The 16,597-nt window shown below is 42.4% G+C and overlaps 1 protein-coding gene across 7 annotated transcripts in view; it reads right to left on the reverse strand.

Moving 5' to 3' along the window:
• Window positions 1-2,683: 2,683 nt before the first annotated feature.
• The window catches only part of PLCB4 (phospholipase C beta 4), a 206,245-nt gene continuing 192,331 nt past the window's right edge, over window positions 2,684-16,597 (reverse strand). For 5 of the 7 annotated variants that reach the window (XM_074578483.1, XM_074578482.1, XM_074578484.1 and 2 more), the window contains 5 exons: window positions 12,489-12,590; window positions 10,462-10,519; window positions 9,968-10,054; window positions 7,793-7,829; window positions 2,684-4,628 (listed from right to left, as the gene is read on the reverse strand). In XM_074578483.1, coding sequence (XP_074434584.1) covers window positions 4,540-4,628; window positions 7,793-7,829; window positions 9,968-10,054; window positions 10,462-10,519; window positions 12,489-12,590 — 373 coding nt within the window. In that variant the 3' untranslated portion in view covers window positions 2,684-4,539. Of the gene's footprint in view, window positions 4,629-7,792; window positions 7,830-9,967; window positions 10,055-10,461; window positions 10,520-12,488; window positions 12,591-16,597 lie in introns of those variants that run through there. The other 2 variants (XM_074578480.1, XM_074578485.1) reach the window with 2 other exon arrangements.

Here is a 16,597-nt window from a genome sequence, read left to right on the forward strand (position 1 = left end):
TATTTGTCATAAGAAGCCCAAGGGACAGCAGCTATTTGGCGTGTGCGGTGTTAGACGGATTCACCAGCAATTTGCATTTCTAGTTCAGGAAAAGGAGTCTGGAGGAAAGCGTCCAGGGTTTTGCGACGCGAGGTATGACAAGGTGAGTTCTGACTGTGGGACGCTGCCCTTCCTCTGCCAGGGCACGCCGGCAGAGACGGGCTTCTGTGCTGGGAAATAAAATAGCTCTTTAAAAATAAAAGCAGAGACTGAAGGAACACACTGATTTTTGTAACTACCCTGTTGAAATTCCTTTTCTGCTTGCTGTACCTATTAAATATTATATTCTGGCCATTTCTTTTCTGTTTCATTAGTCATTCCTGCCCCCCAGTATAGAGCCAGACCTGCATCACTTGTGATACAGGATTAACCTGCAGATAATAGTTTCAGGGGACTACGTAAAGGACAAAAAACCTTCTATATGAAGTTCTTTGACTGTAAGAGACTGTATTTCTGTGGCGATTTTAATCCCTGGCTTCCTCAGGGCTTTCACACTGGTGACCTCAGTATTTAACTAGCCTCTATTTCCTCCTCTAGCCTCCTATTTAATTTCTTATTTTTTTTGAGATTTCCAGGTAGCTTCCAAGCCTCCAAATAAATAGATGACCCTAAGCAGCGGCCCCTGCATCCAGCCTGTGCGGGGGGGGTGTGTGTGGGGGGTACCAGAGGGAGCACTGGGGTGTTAGAGGCATGGGCGAGCCTGACCCACAGCCCCCCCAGCACCGAACCCTGCTCTCCCGGCACCTGCCAGCTGCAAAGCATGACAAAAAAAGCCTTCAGCCTCAGCGACAATCCTCACTCCCAGCCGGCAGAGCCGTGTTTATCCCACTCACCATGGCACAGAAGGGAAAGGCGTAAGATTTACTAATACCAAGAAAGCCCCAAAACATTGTTAGAGCAGAAAGATCCCACCTGGGAGGGCCAGTGCGGCAGCAGCCGACCTGAAATCCTGTGACTGGGGACAATTTATGGCCACAGATCGGATCACCTGGAACCAGCCCTGCAACCGGCCCCTACCCCCAGCTGGGGCGACTGCCTGTGTATCTCTGAAGGCTGAATCCCCCTTGCTACCCCCCCCCCCCCAACTACCAGACAGCCACAACTCTTACCAGCCTCCTTGCAGGGAGCCCGCAGCGCGGTGACAGTGGTGCTGCGGCACTGGGAACGCTGCTGGCGCATCCCTGGGAGCGCGGTTTTCCGGCCGGCCGGCCGGCTCCGGGATGTGTCTGCCACTGGCAGCCCGTGGAGTCTGCAAGGAAATCGGCCCCTGTGAGGCGAGGGGCATTTTGGGTCTCTGGCAATGCAGTGTGACCACACTGGAGTGGGGTGGGGGGTTAAACAGACCCCCACCTGGAAACGGTCAAGATAATGACGAACCTCCGAATTACTAGAAGTGAAAGAATAGCAGGCTGCCTGTGAGGCCAGGGTGTCATGACCCCCCCCATCACAGCTGCGCTGAATTTATCTGAAGAGATTCAGAGAGGGAGAATCTGCCACTTCCCTCGATGAAATTTCAGTGAAGTGGAATCCATCACCCCGGCACAGAATGACATTTTAAACTGCTTTAACTCAGTATCAGTGTTCAAATTGATTAGCCTATTTCATCTCAATGGAAATTCTCACCTCATTACATTAGCGGCCAAACTTCAAATATTTTTTGAATCAAATACTACTTAAACAGTATTTCAAAATACTTACCTGACAAAATTCATCACTTAATTTCAAATTACTGCCTGCGTTTTACGCTAAATTGTCAATGGCTGAAATACAGTTCTGGGAGCCGAGCCTGGAAGCTGAGGTTACCCAGCCCTGCGGTTTCACAGAAATACATTTTCCCTTTGACTTGATAAATGTCTCGCTCCTGGCTGAGCAGAGACTCAAAAGGAAGCTGCAGACAGCATTTTCCAGCCTTCTAACACCAGCTTATTCCCTGATGCATAGGATGCTCGCCAGGGAATTAAGACAGGCAGGTTTGATTTTCCTCTGAGAGGGAATGAGCTGAACCCAGGGCCTCCATTTCCAGTTAATTCTTTCCCAGGCAGGGGTGGTTTCCAGCCAGGCTGGGAGCGAGCCTAAGAAAACCAGCAACGTTCAATGCTTTGCCATCTGGTTCCCTCTGTACCTGGTCTGTCATTTGCTTCTCCTTACCGGCTAGAAACCACCGCGGTAGGCAACAGTATAAAATTCCAGCTCGCGGCACAGTCTCCACCAGCTGTGTTTTAAGAGACATTTTTAATTAAAAAAAAATAAAAATAAAAATCACTGCCTTGTTTTGAGATGCTGGATCCTTTCTGGCGTGCTCCGAAAACACCACTGCTCCCAGTTCCCTCCAGCACTCGAGCCAAGCTTAGCGAGCAGGGAGAGCTGCTCCCAGTACACAACTTGGCTTTAAAACCTCATGGATCGTAAAGGACCAGGAGGTGCCTCCGTAGGCGTCAGAATGGGAATTCTGAATAGGCATCACACGCTTGTTTAAACCCTGCCTTAAACACCTAAAGACTTCACTGACCTCTGTCTCAGTGGCATTCTCAAGGTAGTGCCGCTACACTGCACTCGGGTTGCTGCATCTCAGGGTAGTGCTGCGAGGACCAACGCTGCACAGTTCTCCTAGCGCTTAAAAGAAATAAGACTCCTTTGAATAAATAAGCTGTGATAGAAATATATTTACACTATGCACATTTTTACAGCACATACAACGTACTAAAAATTCGCCAGCAATAATACCCCCACCCTCCAATTCACTACAGTCAAAAGTGAAGGGTTTGAATTTTTAAGGTTTTTATTAGAGAAGTTGAAAGTTTCATCTCAGGACTGACAATAACATAATTATCTCTTTTCATTTCTCTTGTTTATAGGAATATGTAGAATTTGTTTGTACAAGCATATACAACAAAGTAATTGGTGCTTAGTACATTGAAATCAGGAATCTGATTTGTCCTAAACTACCGGTTTTCCATGCAGTCATCTTTGAACTGGCAGCATGGACAAATTCCAAGCGGAATGCTTACATGCATTGTTTTGCAATATAACTACAGCAAGCGCTGGAAAACATGCAAATTAACACATTAGCAAATTGGTTTTATATCTAATGGACATAAAAAGGTTATTCCTGATATGAAATTCTGAAAATCTGCATAAATACTTTTGTGTAAAATTAAATTAGTTATGTACTTTTCTTTTACTACAAGTATCAAGAATGCCCACGTAATTAATATACACACATATATATAGAGACCTCGTTATGCTAAAAGTCTTTGTAATTAATCAAACAAGATTCTGTGCCATACATTTATTCAGTATTTACCAGCTAGTAGAACGACTGTGGTCATATAATAGGTATTACAGTCTTAATAGCATTTGTATCACATGCAAACATACTCTTAGCATTTCTGTTGACTAACTTTATCACGTGGCAACAAGTATGTGATTTTCTACAATGTTGTGATTCCGAAGTGTATAAATACTTTTTACATTTTCACAGTTACAAACTTTTTGCCAAAAGCCATTTAAACAATCGTTAAGTTACAATGAACTGTAGTATCTGGGGGGGTCTGCAGCAACAGGATCAAAATGCGATTTCTATACAAGCGATGTAGGATGTAAACTTCTCTTAAAGTGCCTAATACGTAATTCCTTAGAGCACTGATCAGTTTTGGCACAAATACACTGTATTTCCCTCACGCCAACCATCGCAGTCACTTTTACAGGCCTCTTTCAGACGTGATAGAGTTGATATGGCACTTGTGAATGACACCACTGGACTGCAGAAGCATCCTCTGGAGTTACGGTTACGGTGGATGAATTTGGCCGATGACTTTGTACATACTGTACGTTTGACTATACGCAGTTAACTTTCAACTGCCTGCTGCCTGAAAAATACTTTGAAATATAATTTAAGATTGCCCGAACAACTCCTTACTGTACTGACTATCAGGGTGACTTGGCAGAGGCTCCAGCCGGGTGGGCGCCATGGCGTGAGGTGCCGAGCGTCTTGACGAGTTGTTGCTTGTCGGGATCTGGCAGCATGAGGGTTCCCCACAATATATTATCACGCGTGAGAACACAAACGGTGTGAATAACACGACCTGACTACAGTTTTGTTGCCATTTGAGATGACGTTAAAAATACCTGTTGTGTTTCAAGGCTCCGATTGTGTAATTCTGACGCAGGCAGAGCTGCCTGTTGACATACGGAAAGGGATACAGGACTGGGTTTAAAAACTGTCTTCATCTTCCGATTAGTGTTTTTTCTGAACACAGGGAATTCTTATCATGGAAATCCAACAAAGGAAATTCAGTGCCCAGTGTTAAAAAAAAAAATAAAATAATGCAAACCTTAAGACTTGGTGGTCCGTAGCTACACTTTATACATTAAAAACAAAAAACAAAACCAACCCCCCCTAAAAACAAACAAAACAAAAAAAAAGAAGAAAAAAAGCCCACTTTTAAACCTCAGCAACACTATTTTGCTTTCATTTTAAGGATGCTGTGTTCTCCAACTTCAATTTGCTTGTTGAGGCTTTAGACCACTGTTGCTGGCCTGCGATCCATCTCTGCTTCCAGCTTCACCATCTGCTGCATCTCCTTTGCCTGCAATCCAAAACAACCGCGTGAAGCGTTGCAGTAGACCTTTTGTTCAAAATGAAACACGTGTTCTACACGATAGTGTCTGAGTGAAAGACAGGCAAAACACAGCGAAAATATATGTAATAAAATTACATTTACACTCCACACTCCCCGCCCCCCCCCCCAGTGCCATTCGCTTTTCAAAATCAGATGTAGTTCTTATGTCTACTAATTCTGGGGAAATATTTTTGATCCTATTCCAAGACTCATGGGTTGACTTGCTGAGGGAGTGTATGGTAAAATGCAGAAGCTCCAATTCTGGGGAGGAAAATCGGGCAGATGCCAATTGGGATGTTTCTCCTGATGGGAAACGTCTTTGGGAACGTCTGCTTCCCCGCTGTCGTGTGAGCACTGCGATGTGGTGCTTCCTGAAATGTTTAGAGAGTTCATCTATGATCTAGACTGGTTTCTTTCATAAAGACAACGAATGACAAAAATCCATCAATGTAACATTTTTCCTTGCAGTAGGCAAGATTTTTTAAGTAATAATTTTTTAAATAGTATTTTTTTTTTAAAATAGTCTCCATCTGACCAGGAGAACCTTACGACGGCGGACGCGTTGTTTTTCAGCTCAGGATTAGACTACGGCTACGTGCTCCGTGGGATTACACACACTGAACCCACCTGAAGCTGTACCCAGACGCACTGTGCAGAGTTCAGCAGCGAATGTACGCCAGATCTCGCTAGAAACGCTGCGTGCCTCGGGCTTTGCAAGCAGAGTTAAAGCACTGTATATACACAGCAACTGGCCGGGGAATCCCCCGCTTAAAGAGCTTTTTCAATTCCCTCCCTCTCCCTCCTTCTCTCTCTCTCTCTCAGACGCACACACACGCACGCTTACTCCTCCTGCGGCTCAACTGCAGATGAGAAGCTGCACTTTGGTGTGAAACTCTGCAGTTTAAAGGCACTGGGAGTCACCATCTCTTCATTTCCTCTGAGGGCTCTCAATCGGGGAAGCTATTTAAATCTATAACCCCAAAGACTCCGAATAAGTTGACCCAGAGGGCAAGCTAACCCATCTCGCTTTACAACCCAGCTCTGGAGGATCAGGACAGGCTGAGGAAGAGGCAAACCAAGCTAATATTTTCTTTGGTGTAACTGCTTTGTGTCCATCGTGCAGGGAAGAACGGTTACTGGACTTGATTTACGTCAACTATGTTCCTTAAAAAGTCATAAACGTTGCTTAGACAGGGAAACGGGCTATATAAGCTCCTACTTAAAGAGTCACCTATTCTGGATGTGCAAACACACATTTGCGTATGCGAAAATGGGCAGATGTAGCTCGAAAGTAATGAGATGCACAGCTATTCATTTTGCAAGGTAAATGCGCGTTCGTGCAGATGTGATATATGTGCCTTCTTGAAAAATCTAGCCCTGTACTTTCCTAATCATCATCATCATCATCTTGGGGAAAAAAGTAATTATGATAATAGCAAAGCAACTGTCATAAATATGATTAAAAATTAATCAACACTCTCCATTTAAATGAGTTAAAAGCTTGAAAGTAATGAAGAAATAATTTTAACATGAAAATATGGAAACATAATAAATAAATCAATATGTACAACCTCTTCTGAAATGTTGGCTGGATTTTGCCTGTGTGTGAAATGAAATTCCAGATTAAAGAAATCCCTCCCTGTGTTTGTTTCCTAGAGACTCACACATTTCACGTTTTAAGCTTGTGACTTAACACTACCAGCACATAGTGTCCTATAAATATTCTGCATGCCATTATATGGCGTACTGAATTATTTTACCGATAACTTGGTTTCAAAGAACAGACTGGCACAGGACCAGGACGCCCAGTTTTGCCAGTCCCAGGCTGGCTCAGAGACCGCTTTCTGACGTGAGCACGCCACCACCACACTTGAAGAGGAGCCTTCTGGAAAGCAGCGTGGAAACTACCGTGAATTCATGAAGCATGTGGCCTCTGCTTTCAAAATGCTTGCTATCTAGAGAGATCTACGACAGGCTAAGAACCACATACAGTAAAAGAACATTTTTTTTCCCCCCTCGCCTAACGAATGCTTTTTTTCCTCATTATATATCTATAAATAAATGTTGTTAAAGCGGGTGCTGTCAGACTCAGTGGTGCAAGATACAAGCACGCTATCAATTCAAGAAAATAATTTGGATCAGGCAATACTGTTCAACGGGATGTTCAAGCCTAACACAACTATTTCCCCTGGTAAGACAAGGGTTAACAGACGTTTCTTGAGAGTAACAATTACTTAGGAAGCCACAGCAGTACAGCCACATGGTAAATATAATTGCCATACCTTGTAACGGGTTGGATTTTGAAGTGAATTTTAAAGAGGCTGGAAGCCTCTCTTCTTTAGAGCCTAGAATTTCTAGCAATCTGTTCTATATCTCGCTATTCTTAGTGTGGAATTACTTAGTTTATTACCATATGTGGATACTCTTTGTCTGTCTATCAGCATTAGCCGTTAATCACATGCGCGTTAACACTAAAATAGTTTTCTTAGATTGTATCAGGTTTGTGTGGCGAAGTTTTGGTAGCGGGGGGGGGCTACAGGGGTGGCTTCTGTGAGATGCTGCGTTTGGTTTTCTTTCTCATTATCCTCCTCTGATTTGATTGGCAATAAATTAAACTATTTTTTCCCCCCAAGTCGAGTCTGTTTTGCCCATGACAGTAACTGGTGAGGGATCTCTCCCTGTCCTTATCTTGACCCCCAAGCCTTCCATTACACTTTCTCCCCCCGCTCCAGCTGAGGAGGGGGAGTGATAGAGCAGCTTTGGTGGGCACCTGGTATCCAGCCAGGGTCAACCCACCACACAGATCAACAGACACTTCTCACAGACACAGTTTAGAACTCTAAGCGTATCTTTCAGTAACGACAGGTAACGTACGATACAAGTCAATCTCTAAACATTTCCTCTGCACATCACTGCTCGTATGCATCTGAATGGGGGGTGCTAAAGCACAAAATACTCTTAATATCGTGTCAGGCTCAAATCTCCGTGTGCAAACAGGATTAACATCGTGTTCGCTATGTCAACGGTACTTCCCAATGGTTGCATTTACAAGGAGGGCTCCAAAGATAATGGTTTAATTTAGAAGGAAAGCACACTGAAATAATAGTTTGCTTATTATACGTCCATCCTACCTTGTGTTTGAGACACTGCATGACAGGATTTCAAAAGCTGTTTGTACAAAAATAATAATGTCAAAATTGAGTAATAAATACAACAAGAAGCAAATTAAATGAATGAAAACTGAAGTGAGATTGAAAAATTAATGCAAGAAAAACATACATAAAACAAAACAAATTTAAATTCATAACAGTTCGTATTGAAGGCTGTTTCCACCCATCATTCTACTTTTCTACATTGTATATTCGTATGAAAAATTTCTTCTCTTGCTTGATCGGGGGAAAAAAAAAAATCACGCTTTAAAATTCTCATTAAACAAATACCACCTTTATCTTGATCCAACTGGCTTTCATATATCAATGTGCATAACACCGAAACCAGACCCAGCTGGGGGTTTGCACTGGTGCACTTGTGGGGCTAAAAGGAAGTGGTCGAAACAGCAGGTGTGGAAATATATTCTCTGATGGATCAAATCAGAGCGAGTTGAAAAGCTGTTAAGGACTACCTCTGCGGTGGAGACCACCACTTGCCCACACAACAGTGGTAACCAGCATGTGAATGATCTTACTCCATTTAATCACTGATGATTTAAGCTGGCTTCATCTCTGCGCTGAAATGGAGTATGAGCAAGCTCATGTCGGCTGTTGCCATCCCTCAGCAGCGGAAGCTGTAACCCCAGCCGAGGGAAGTGTCTAATTGCTGAAAGAGGTGACTCTCTCAATGACTCACGCTTATTTCCCAGCAACCTCCCTCCCTTATACGTAACGTGTTTGTCGCGTTGTAGTTAAAAGCACAACTATAATAATTCCCTCTTGTCCTTATGTTTTTAAAAACTGCATCCGAAGCTCCCTGAAGCCAATGGAAAGAAACCGCCGATAACACCTATCTCTGGATCAAGCCCATCATTTTTTGTCGACTGGCAGAGTTTACGGGGAGTTCTCTCCCATGCTCTCTACAGTGATGCCTCAGACCCCCTGTGGCCCAGCTGCCTGCCTCCCCCGCCTTCCGACCGTGTGCAGATGCTGCTCAGGAGCAGACTGACTGATCCCTTCACGCTGGATGTTAGAGACAGCATCTGCAGAAACTCGGGGTGGGACGGGGAACAGACCAGGAATCTGGTTGTTGTTCAGAAGGGAGGTGGAGCAATCAGAAGACAGCGCCATGGTGGCTGGGGCTCGGCGGTAGCAGCTGCCTACGATCCTACACGCTGTCACCCCCCCTAGAAGTTAACCGGGCTGCAGCTTTTGGGGCTGGAGGACTCTCTCCTGACAGTGGAAATACTTGATTTGCATGTACTCTTCTCTTCCCTCCCGCTCTGCAAGATGGCTTTAATTCAGACTATAACGTCTGCCCGAGTGTTCCAGTTCTGCACATTTAATAACAAAGACGTATATAACCCTTGAAAGTGATGGGTATTAAATGCACCCCTGCTCTCTCATCTCACCGACTTGCAGGGTATATTCCCCTTGCAGTTTACATTTGTTTAAGCGCGGTACTGCAAGTCCGTGCGATTACTACAGCTCTGCTGACTCAACCAAGGGAACTGCGCAGAACATAGCGTTGCTTCTACCAGAAATAAGATTAGAATTTTCCTTTCTTGCCAAGTAGTTTTTCAATTAAAGCAAAAAAAAAAAAAAAAAAAAAAAAGAAGAGCTTACAAACTGGCGGAAAATAAAAGGTATTTTAATTAGGAAAGGGTGTACTAGTACAGATAAAACTCCCCGTGCTACTATACATCTCTAGAATTCAGTCCAAACTAACTGTCTCTTAGAGTCCAGAGATGCTCTGTGCACGTTTCATCTCTATTTTCCAATCAGCACTAGAAATGTAAGTTCCAAAATGAAGGAAAGAGATAAACAGATTTGCTTGAGATACTTTTGGGGAGTAATTAAAATGGATATGCTGGGCCTTTTATGCCTGTCATATCTAGCTAACGAGTATCAACACGGCTGAACAGCTGAAGAGACCAGACTCTGGCGAAGCAGTCTAGCTTTCACAAATCTGGTTCTGCGTCATTATTTAAGTCACCTCACCTCTTCATTTTAACTCCCCAAGTAGGTGAGTGACCACAAACAAGGTAATTTTCCCAAGTTCAGTAATGACTTACATTTAGAAGCATTCTACTCAGCCTGATTCTGGTTACTGTTTTCACTAGCTCACTTTTCTTTTAAACCTTTAAAATAAGATACCTGCTCATTCTGCTTCTCCAAGACTTCTAAATGCTCGAGTTGGACTTTTTTCAACTGATCCATTTCCTTCGACTGCTTCATTGCCAGCTGTAAGCAAGAGAAAACAACGGGTGAGAAATGTTAACACATTATTAACAAGCAAAATTTAAAAACTTACTTGAAACACATACATATGTCCCACTTGGATGGCACGAAACATCACAGGAGGCCTACTGTATCACTCACTCTTAACAAGAGCTATTAATATAATATTTATATTATACGTATTACATATATGATATATATTACATAAAATTCATACATTGCAATGCATTGTAATTTTGTTAATTTAAAATAGCTTCCTCATATAGATGCCGCATCTTTTACACTACAAGCATGTGGAACAAAGCAAGGACAAGCATGTGTTTGTTTACTGGAGTTGGATTCTCAACACAGAGAAATGAAAATGAATATCCAGAAGTAGTGCCCAGTGACTTTGTCAAGGTTATAGTTACCCTTTTTCTCTCTTCCAGGAACTTTTTTGTGTTGCTGCTGTTCAGTTCTCTGACTCGCCTAAAAAAATGCAAACGTTGTCCATGAAGATTCATTGGAAAAAAAGAAACCTCAAAGCTCAAAAATCACAAACTCACAGGGTATATTTTGGTTTCTGATTATCTGTACCACGTGGGACTAATGGGAAATTGTACGCTCCTCTGCCTATGCACCCGTACACTTAAAGGTTTCCAAGTACATGGACAGTATGATTGAAGACTCGGAAAAAAACGACGAAGACCGTTGTGAATGAAGTTTGCTTCTTCCCTTACCCAAAAGGGGTAGACAGAACTTCAAAAAAAAAGTTGAATTCATTTGTGTATCCTTTACTGCACTCCGCTCTCGGTTTATTTTGCTATATAAAATGTGCTGCATCTCTTAACAGGAGTAACAGGAAAATCATCTGATCGTCACAAGTAAAGTTACAGCTTGCCGATGCTGTAAGGTCCTTAAAGCTGTTATTTAAGAAAAAAAGATAAGTATACAAATAATATTTGCACAAAATACCTAACTGCAAAGTGTTTCTTCCTAAGATTTCCATCATGGAATATACCAAAAATAGTTCAAAGAGCTGAATCAGACTAATTGCAAAGCCTGAAAACCAGAACTGAACTCAGGACTGCTTTCAAACCCGGGAACAGATTTCAATCAGAGTCGTTAGTGGGGGCTGTGCATTAACTGTCACCAAGGGCTCCAACAACTCATCCTCCTGATGAGCTGTAACACTCAGGGGACTTAGTTCAGTGGGAACAAGTTCAAGCCTCTTGACCAAAATAGCCCAGTGCCAAGGAGGGAATGTAAAAGAGGGAAGAACGAGCCAGATGGCAAGCTCAAAGTGAAGGGGAAACCCTGAAGGCTTATGAGACATCGTCGTGTAGATTCTGCTTTTATCTATTTGGAAACTTTTAGGATAAATAGAAGAAGCTTCAAATAGCTATAATGTAGATCAGTCCTTCAAAAAGTGGCCGGGTCACCAATGCCAGCCCATAACGAGGGAGAGAGCTGCAGTTCAGTTCAGAAGTGGAGAAGCAACATGCGTGCCGTGGTGGAGTACTCCTCCCGCTTCTTCACTCCTATCGTCCATCACCCTCTCTGCTGATTATCATCCCTTTCAGCACTCTCTCCTTCTGTTCCACCTCTCCTCCCTGCTATCAGTAGATGAGGGAGAAAGCCTTTCACTGGCCCCACCTTCTGTGTTTTTAGTGATGATGCCTCTCCAGTTATTCTACCTCCAGCTAGAACCAAACCTCAGCCTTCCTTTCCAGTAGAGCCCTAATTTGATTTAAAAAGCAACAGCAAAAAGTTGTGTTTTGATTTAATAGTGTGATTAGACCTAGAGCAGTCAGTGATAGCTGAGGAGTATAAAATTAAGAACCTCCTTCCCTGACCAGGTATCGTGGTTTAGCCCCGGCCAGCAACAAAGAACCATGAAGTCATTCACTTACTCCCGCGCCAGCGGCGGGACGGGGGGAGAACTGGAAGGAAAAAGGCCAAACTCACGGGATGCGATAAAGGCACTTGAACAGAACAGCAAAGGAAAGGGGAAAACAATAACAATAATACCGACAAAGGAATATACAAAACACGATTGGGAACCTGGAAAAGCCCCAGCCTGCTCCCAAGCAGGCACTGCTGCCCCCCCGCCAGCTCCCCCAGATATATAGGGAGCATATATAATGTCACATGGTATCAAATGCCCCTTTGGCTAGTTTGGGTAAGGCTGTGTCCCAGCCCAGCTCCTTGTAAAAATTAACCCTATCCCTGCTGGAACCAGGAAATCACATTTATTAAAAGGATAAATACGAGAAAAGCAACATTTTTCGTAAAATGGTCATCTAAAATATATTCGACACCATCATTAGACGTTGCTTTCATACATAATTTTTTTAATAGTTTTTTATAGTTTTAATAGAATTAATCCACGAGTTCACCTGTCAGCCTTTCTTTGACAGCATTCTTCCCTTCTCAAGAAGGGAGATCTGATACTTACCTCTCTCTTTCAGCTTTATTTTTGATAGATTTGTCTTGGCTTATGGCTTTGCTGTTCTCCATGGAAATTTTAGCCTGGTTGGCACGCATTTCCTTGCTTTCCCTAGGCAAAACCAAACAAAGTCATTAATGCCTAAGACACAATTGTTATTGAGGCTGTTTTCCTGATATTACCCTACGCGGTGGTTAATTTTGTCCTTGAACTTTACAGAAGAGGAAAGAACAAGCCACACGAAAATTGCCGTCCTTTGGGTAGACCTTCACAGAATTTGAGCAAGGATTCAGAAATCTCTATTTGTTCCAGAGAATATCATCTGAAAGATCAGTTTAAAGCGCTTCATGTTATAAAAGGGTATTAAATACTATCTTATCTCACTAGTATATACGAGTTGTTTGAGTATGAGCTACAATCAGCCATTTACAAAACGCAATTCGGCTTTTAAGACTGCATAAAAAATTTACAAATCCTGCACTTAGAACATGACTGCAATATGAGTAGTAATAATATTTGGTAGTTTTGGTACGAGCTGACAGACTTCCTTTCAAGACTTCTACTTTGGGCCTGAAGAGAGCCCTGCGGTTTAGACCATGGTCAGACTCGTGTTCGGTTTCTCCTTCTGGCCCCGTAAACCTTGTAGCCTTTTGTGTGGAACAAGACAGCTTTAACAGGAGGGTGGCAACCATCTTCCAGGGGTAATGACCTGAGTGGTGTGGTTTGACTCGGCAGGTGGAAAACCTCTTCACTGTTTCAGCCCAGCGTAGTAGAAAAAACAGCAACTAAGTAAAGAAATATCGCATTGTTTTGAAAAGACAAAGAGATTGTGATTCTTTGTTGGGAGTTAACAGCACAGATGCTGACTTTCAGAAACAGCTTATGAATTGTGAGTGAGGAGAAGGGCTTTTCATCATTGCGGGTATGCCAGCCGAGCTCCAAAAAGGCCATCCCCAAAGGCTAGCTCTTGCTGTCTGCCTGCTTAGCATTCCAGCGCTTGCAGCTCCCGATCTTCAGTCTTTATTTAGACAGGAATTATATATGGAAATTAGGCAGCAAATAATAGATTGTAAAGCCCCCAGTAGTGCATAAGCATCAAAACGTTACCCGTTGCAAGCCAAGGCAGTGCCTTAGTCTCTTTTGCTGGACATAATCCTAAGTAGAGCGCTAAACAACTATTGTACTTCTTAACTCCAAATTCTAAGTATTTTGTATGCACAGAAGAGGAGGGGTGGGACACATAACAGAGTGCTTAATTTAATGAAGTGTTGTCACTGAATCTTTTTTAGCTTTCTTTCATCTCTAAAAGACATTAATCATTAAGTAGTACAAGGAAACTTTATTCCATGACTTACATTTTCCACAGTTTAAAATTTTTATTAGAGAAATGCAATGCCTTTTTTTCCTCCAAGAGTTCAGAAGGCAAAACATTTCCTGAATGCATATTTAAAAGCAGTGGTATCCCAGCAAAAATTAGATCAGGTTCCAAAAAGTGTTGTGTCGAGAGCACATTTCATTCCAACAGCCCTTTCGCCAAATAAAAGCTTTTATTTTCTACACTGAATTGGAAGTAATTTTCCAGCACACCATCTAAAGAGCAGGATTGAAATAATTTATTTTTATTACTGTACTCAAGGATATGGAAAAAGTTAACTGTAGGTGTTCAAATTGATTTAGCTTATTTGCATCAGATATAATTTTAGAGTGAAAGAAGTTAAGAGGATTAGAGGACTACTGTGCCTCACCGATGATTTCAAAATGAGACTTTGGCCATGGATACAGCTGGAAGAGCCAACACATCTATATGCAACTGTTTTTCTATTCTGCAAACTATAATCTAGCTCCCAGTTGCACTGCCGATGGGTCTTTCTGGGTGTGTTGGGTTTTCACTGCTTGCAAGAAATAAAAAGTACTACTAACAGGAGAAATGGAAAATCTTATCTTCCATTTAAAAAAAAAAAAAAAAAAATCACCAAGAAGCACTTGTAGGGTCAACTCCTTGCTTCTAAAATGGGGCTTCCCAAAGATGGGGCCAAAGTTCTAGTGTCACTTCGCTTCTCAACTGCCTGGCGAGGGGCTTCACGTCGAGTCTCGAGTCCAGCCCCTGCTGCCCTGGCTGGCGGTGCTGCACCCCCAGGAGAGAAATCCCTGCCTCCCGCTCACAAGCGATGCCTGTAGCCAGAGCTAACTGGAAGAAGCAGATATGGGAGGATGGTAGAGAAAAAAAGGATTCTGAAAAATGCGGCCCATGAACTGCAAGATTTAACTGCTGATTTCCTACGGCGTCATACTGACCGCAACTCTGAAATGTATACAAATGTGTCTTTTAAAGGGATACTTAACTTTAAGCATGTAAATCTATCCTTGGAATTCATACATATATTTAGATGACATTAAAGATGACATTATTTTTTGTCACCAGTGTTGTTTGAATGACTGGAAATCTCTTGTATTAAAAAAACCCAAACGAAGCACACATGATTTTTTCTTTCTGTCTCATGTTATTTCCTCTGGAGCACGTAATGCTTGCGACTAACAGCTTCACGTCCCCAGTTTCTGCAATGCTGCAAGCTCACCACATCCAAGTCAGTCAAGCTAACCCAGTCTGGGGTGGCAGGGGGCACAGCACCCCTGGAGTTCAATAAGCTGCTGATTTTTAGTAGTATCTGCTGCCTTCTGCTTTGTTTTTAAATGAGCTCAATGTACAAACTGTAATTGCGCTTTGTACTGCACACGGAGGGAAAGTATCTACCCTACAGCAGACAACCGCATCACTTTAGATTCCTGCTCTTCGCTGCTACCCCTGTGTCCTCTGTTGTGATAGCTAACTCATTACCGCAGCTCACGGGGAGGGAAGCGGCGAGAACGGCATGCTGAGAGCATCGCCCACCTCCCACGCTGCTCTCAGATAGAGCCTTCTTTTCCTACGGTTACTCGACTTCTCTCTTGGCTAGTACGCACACCTATACACATAAATGCATACATGTTCCTATACCCAATATATTCTATTAAAATTTTACAAATGATTAAGTGTAAAGTCCCTTTGCGGCATTATGATTCACACTTCAATATTTCACGTTCCAAATGCTTCTGAAATATTCATAGATTCAGACACAGTCTTAAATTTGTTGCAAGCAGCAAAGTCCCCAGTCTGCACATTTGGGAGTTACACACAAATTCCCAAATAAGCAGAAACACACTAATTGCAATTAATAAAGCAGAAAGAATTTTGAAGGTTGCTACTCCCAGCACAGCTGAGAAGTAATGGTTCTCAGTATTTATCAGGATGTAGATTTTGAGGCCTGAAAATAGAACAATACATGGACTGAACACAAATGATTTCTAATAAGGAGCAAGATCCATTAATAAAAGTATAAGAACCATTTACAAGAAACGATATAGGGCTGTTTAAACAATGTAGAGATACAGAAACTCCAAACCCAAAGACAAAAACTATGAGAAAAAAGCTTAAACCCCCCCCCCCAAACCAAACCTCGTCCTACTGTAGATATAATAGCTGCCTATAATGACAGCCTTTAGCAAAGTTAAAAGAATAACAAAATACGTACAGAAACTTACTTTAAAAAAAGATGAGGGGAAAAAAGTCTTATTCCACAAACAGGCTACACATTAGTAAATTATCTTCTAAGCACTGCAATGAATTTCAAATAGGACAGAAAACGGGACTCTTAAAAACAAAGTGATGGGATTTCCCTGGGCTGATGCAGTCAGGTGTGATTTAGAGATACAGAACCAAGGGCTGCACCTTCCTCTGGCCAGTATCTTTTGAACGATGCATTTGTATTACAATTTAACAATTTTTGGACTTCATTTTTGCATGGTTATTTATTGCAGGACAGCTTGAACACACGGGTTAACACAGAGATTAACATAAAGATGAGCTCACTAAAAGCCTTTTGCTGGGACAATTCTCTGTTGGACGGAAAGCTTGCTGGTCCCAGCAGGTGTTCTCTCGGATGCAAAGATAAGCTGTTTTTTCACTCAGGAATTTAAAAAAAATAATTTCAATTCCTTCTTCCAATGTGATTTATTTATTCCTTTTTGCCCATGCTTTTTATGTGAAAGGTGCTGAAGACAATGACATATGAATATATGTA

The sequence above is a fragment of the Larus michahellis genome, chromosome 3 (genome assembly GCF_964199755.1).
Source record: "Larus michahellis chromosome 3, bLarMic1.1, whole genome shotgun sequence".
In the NCBI taxonomy this organism is placed as follows: Eukaryota; Metazoa; Chordata; class Aves; order Charadriiformes; family Laridae; genus Larus; species Larus michahellis.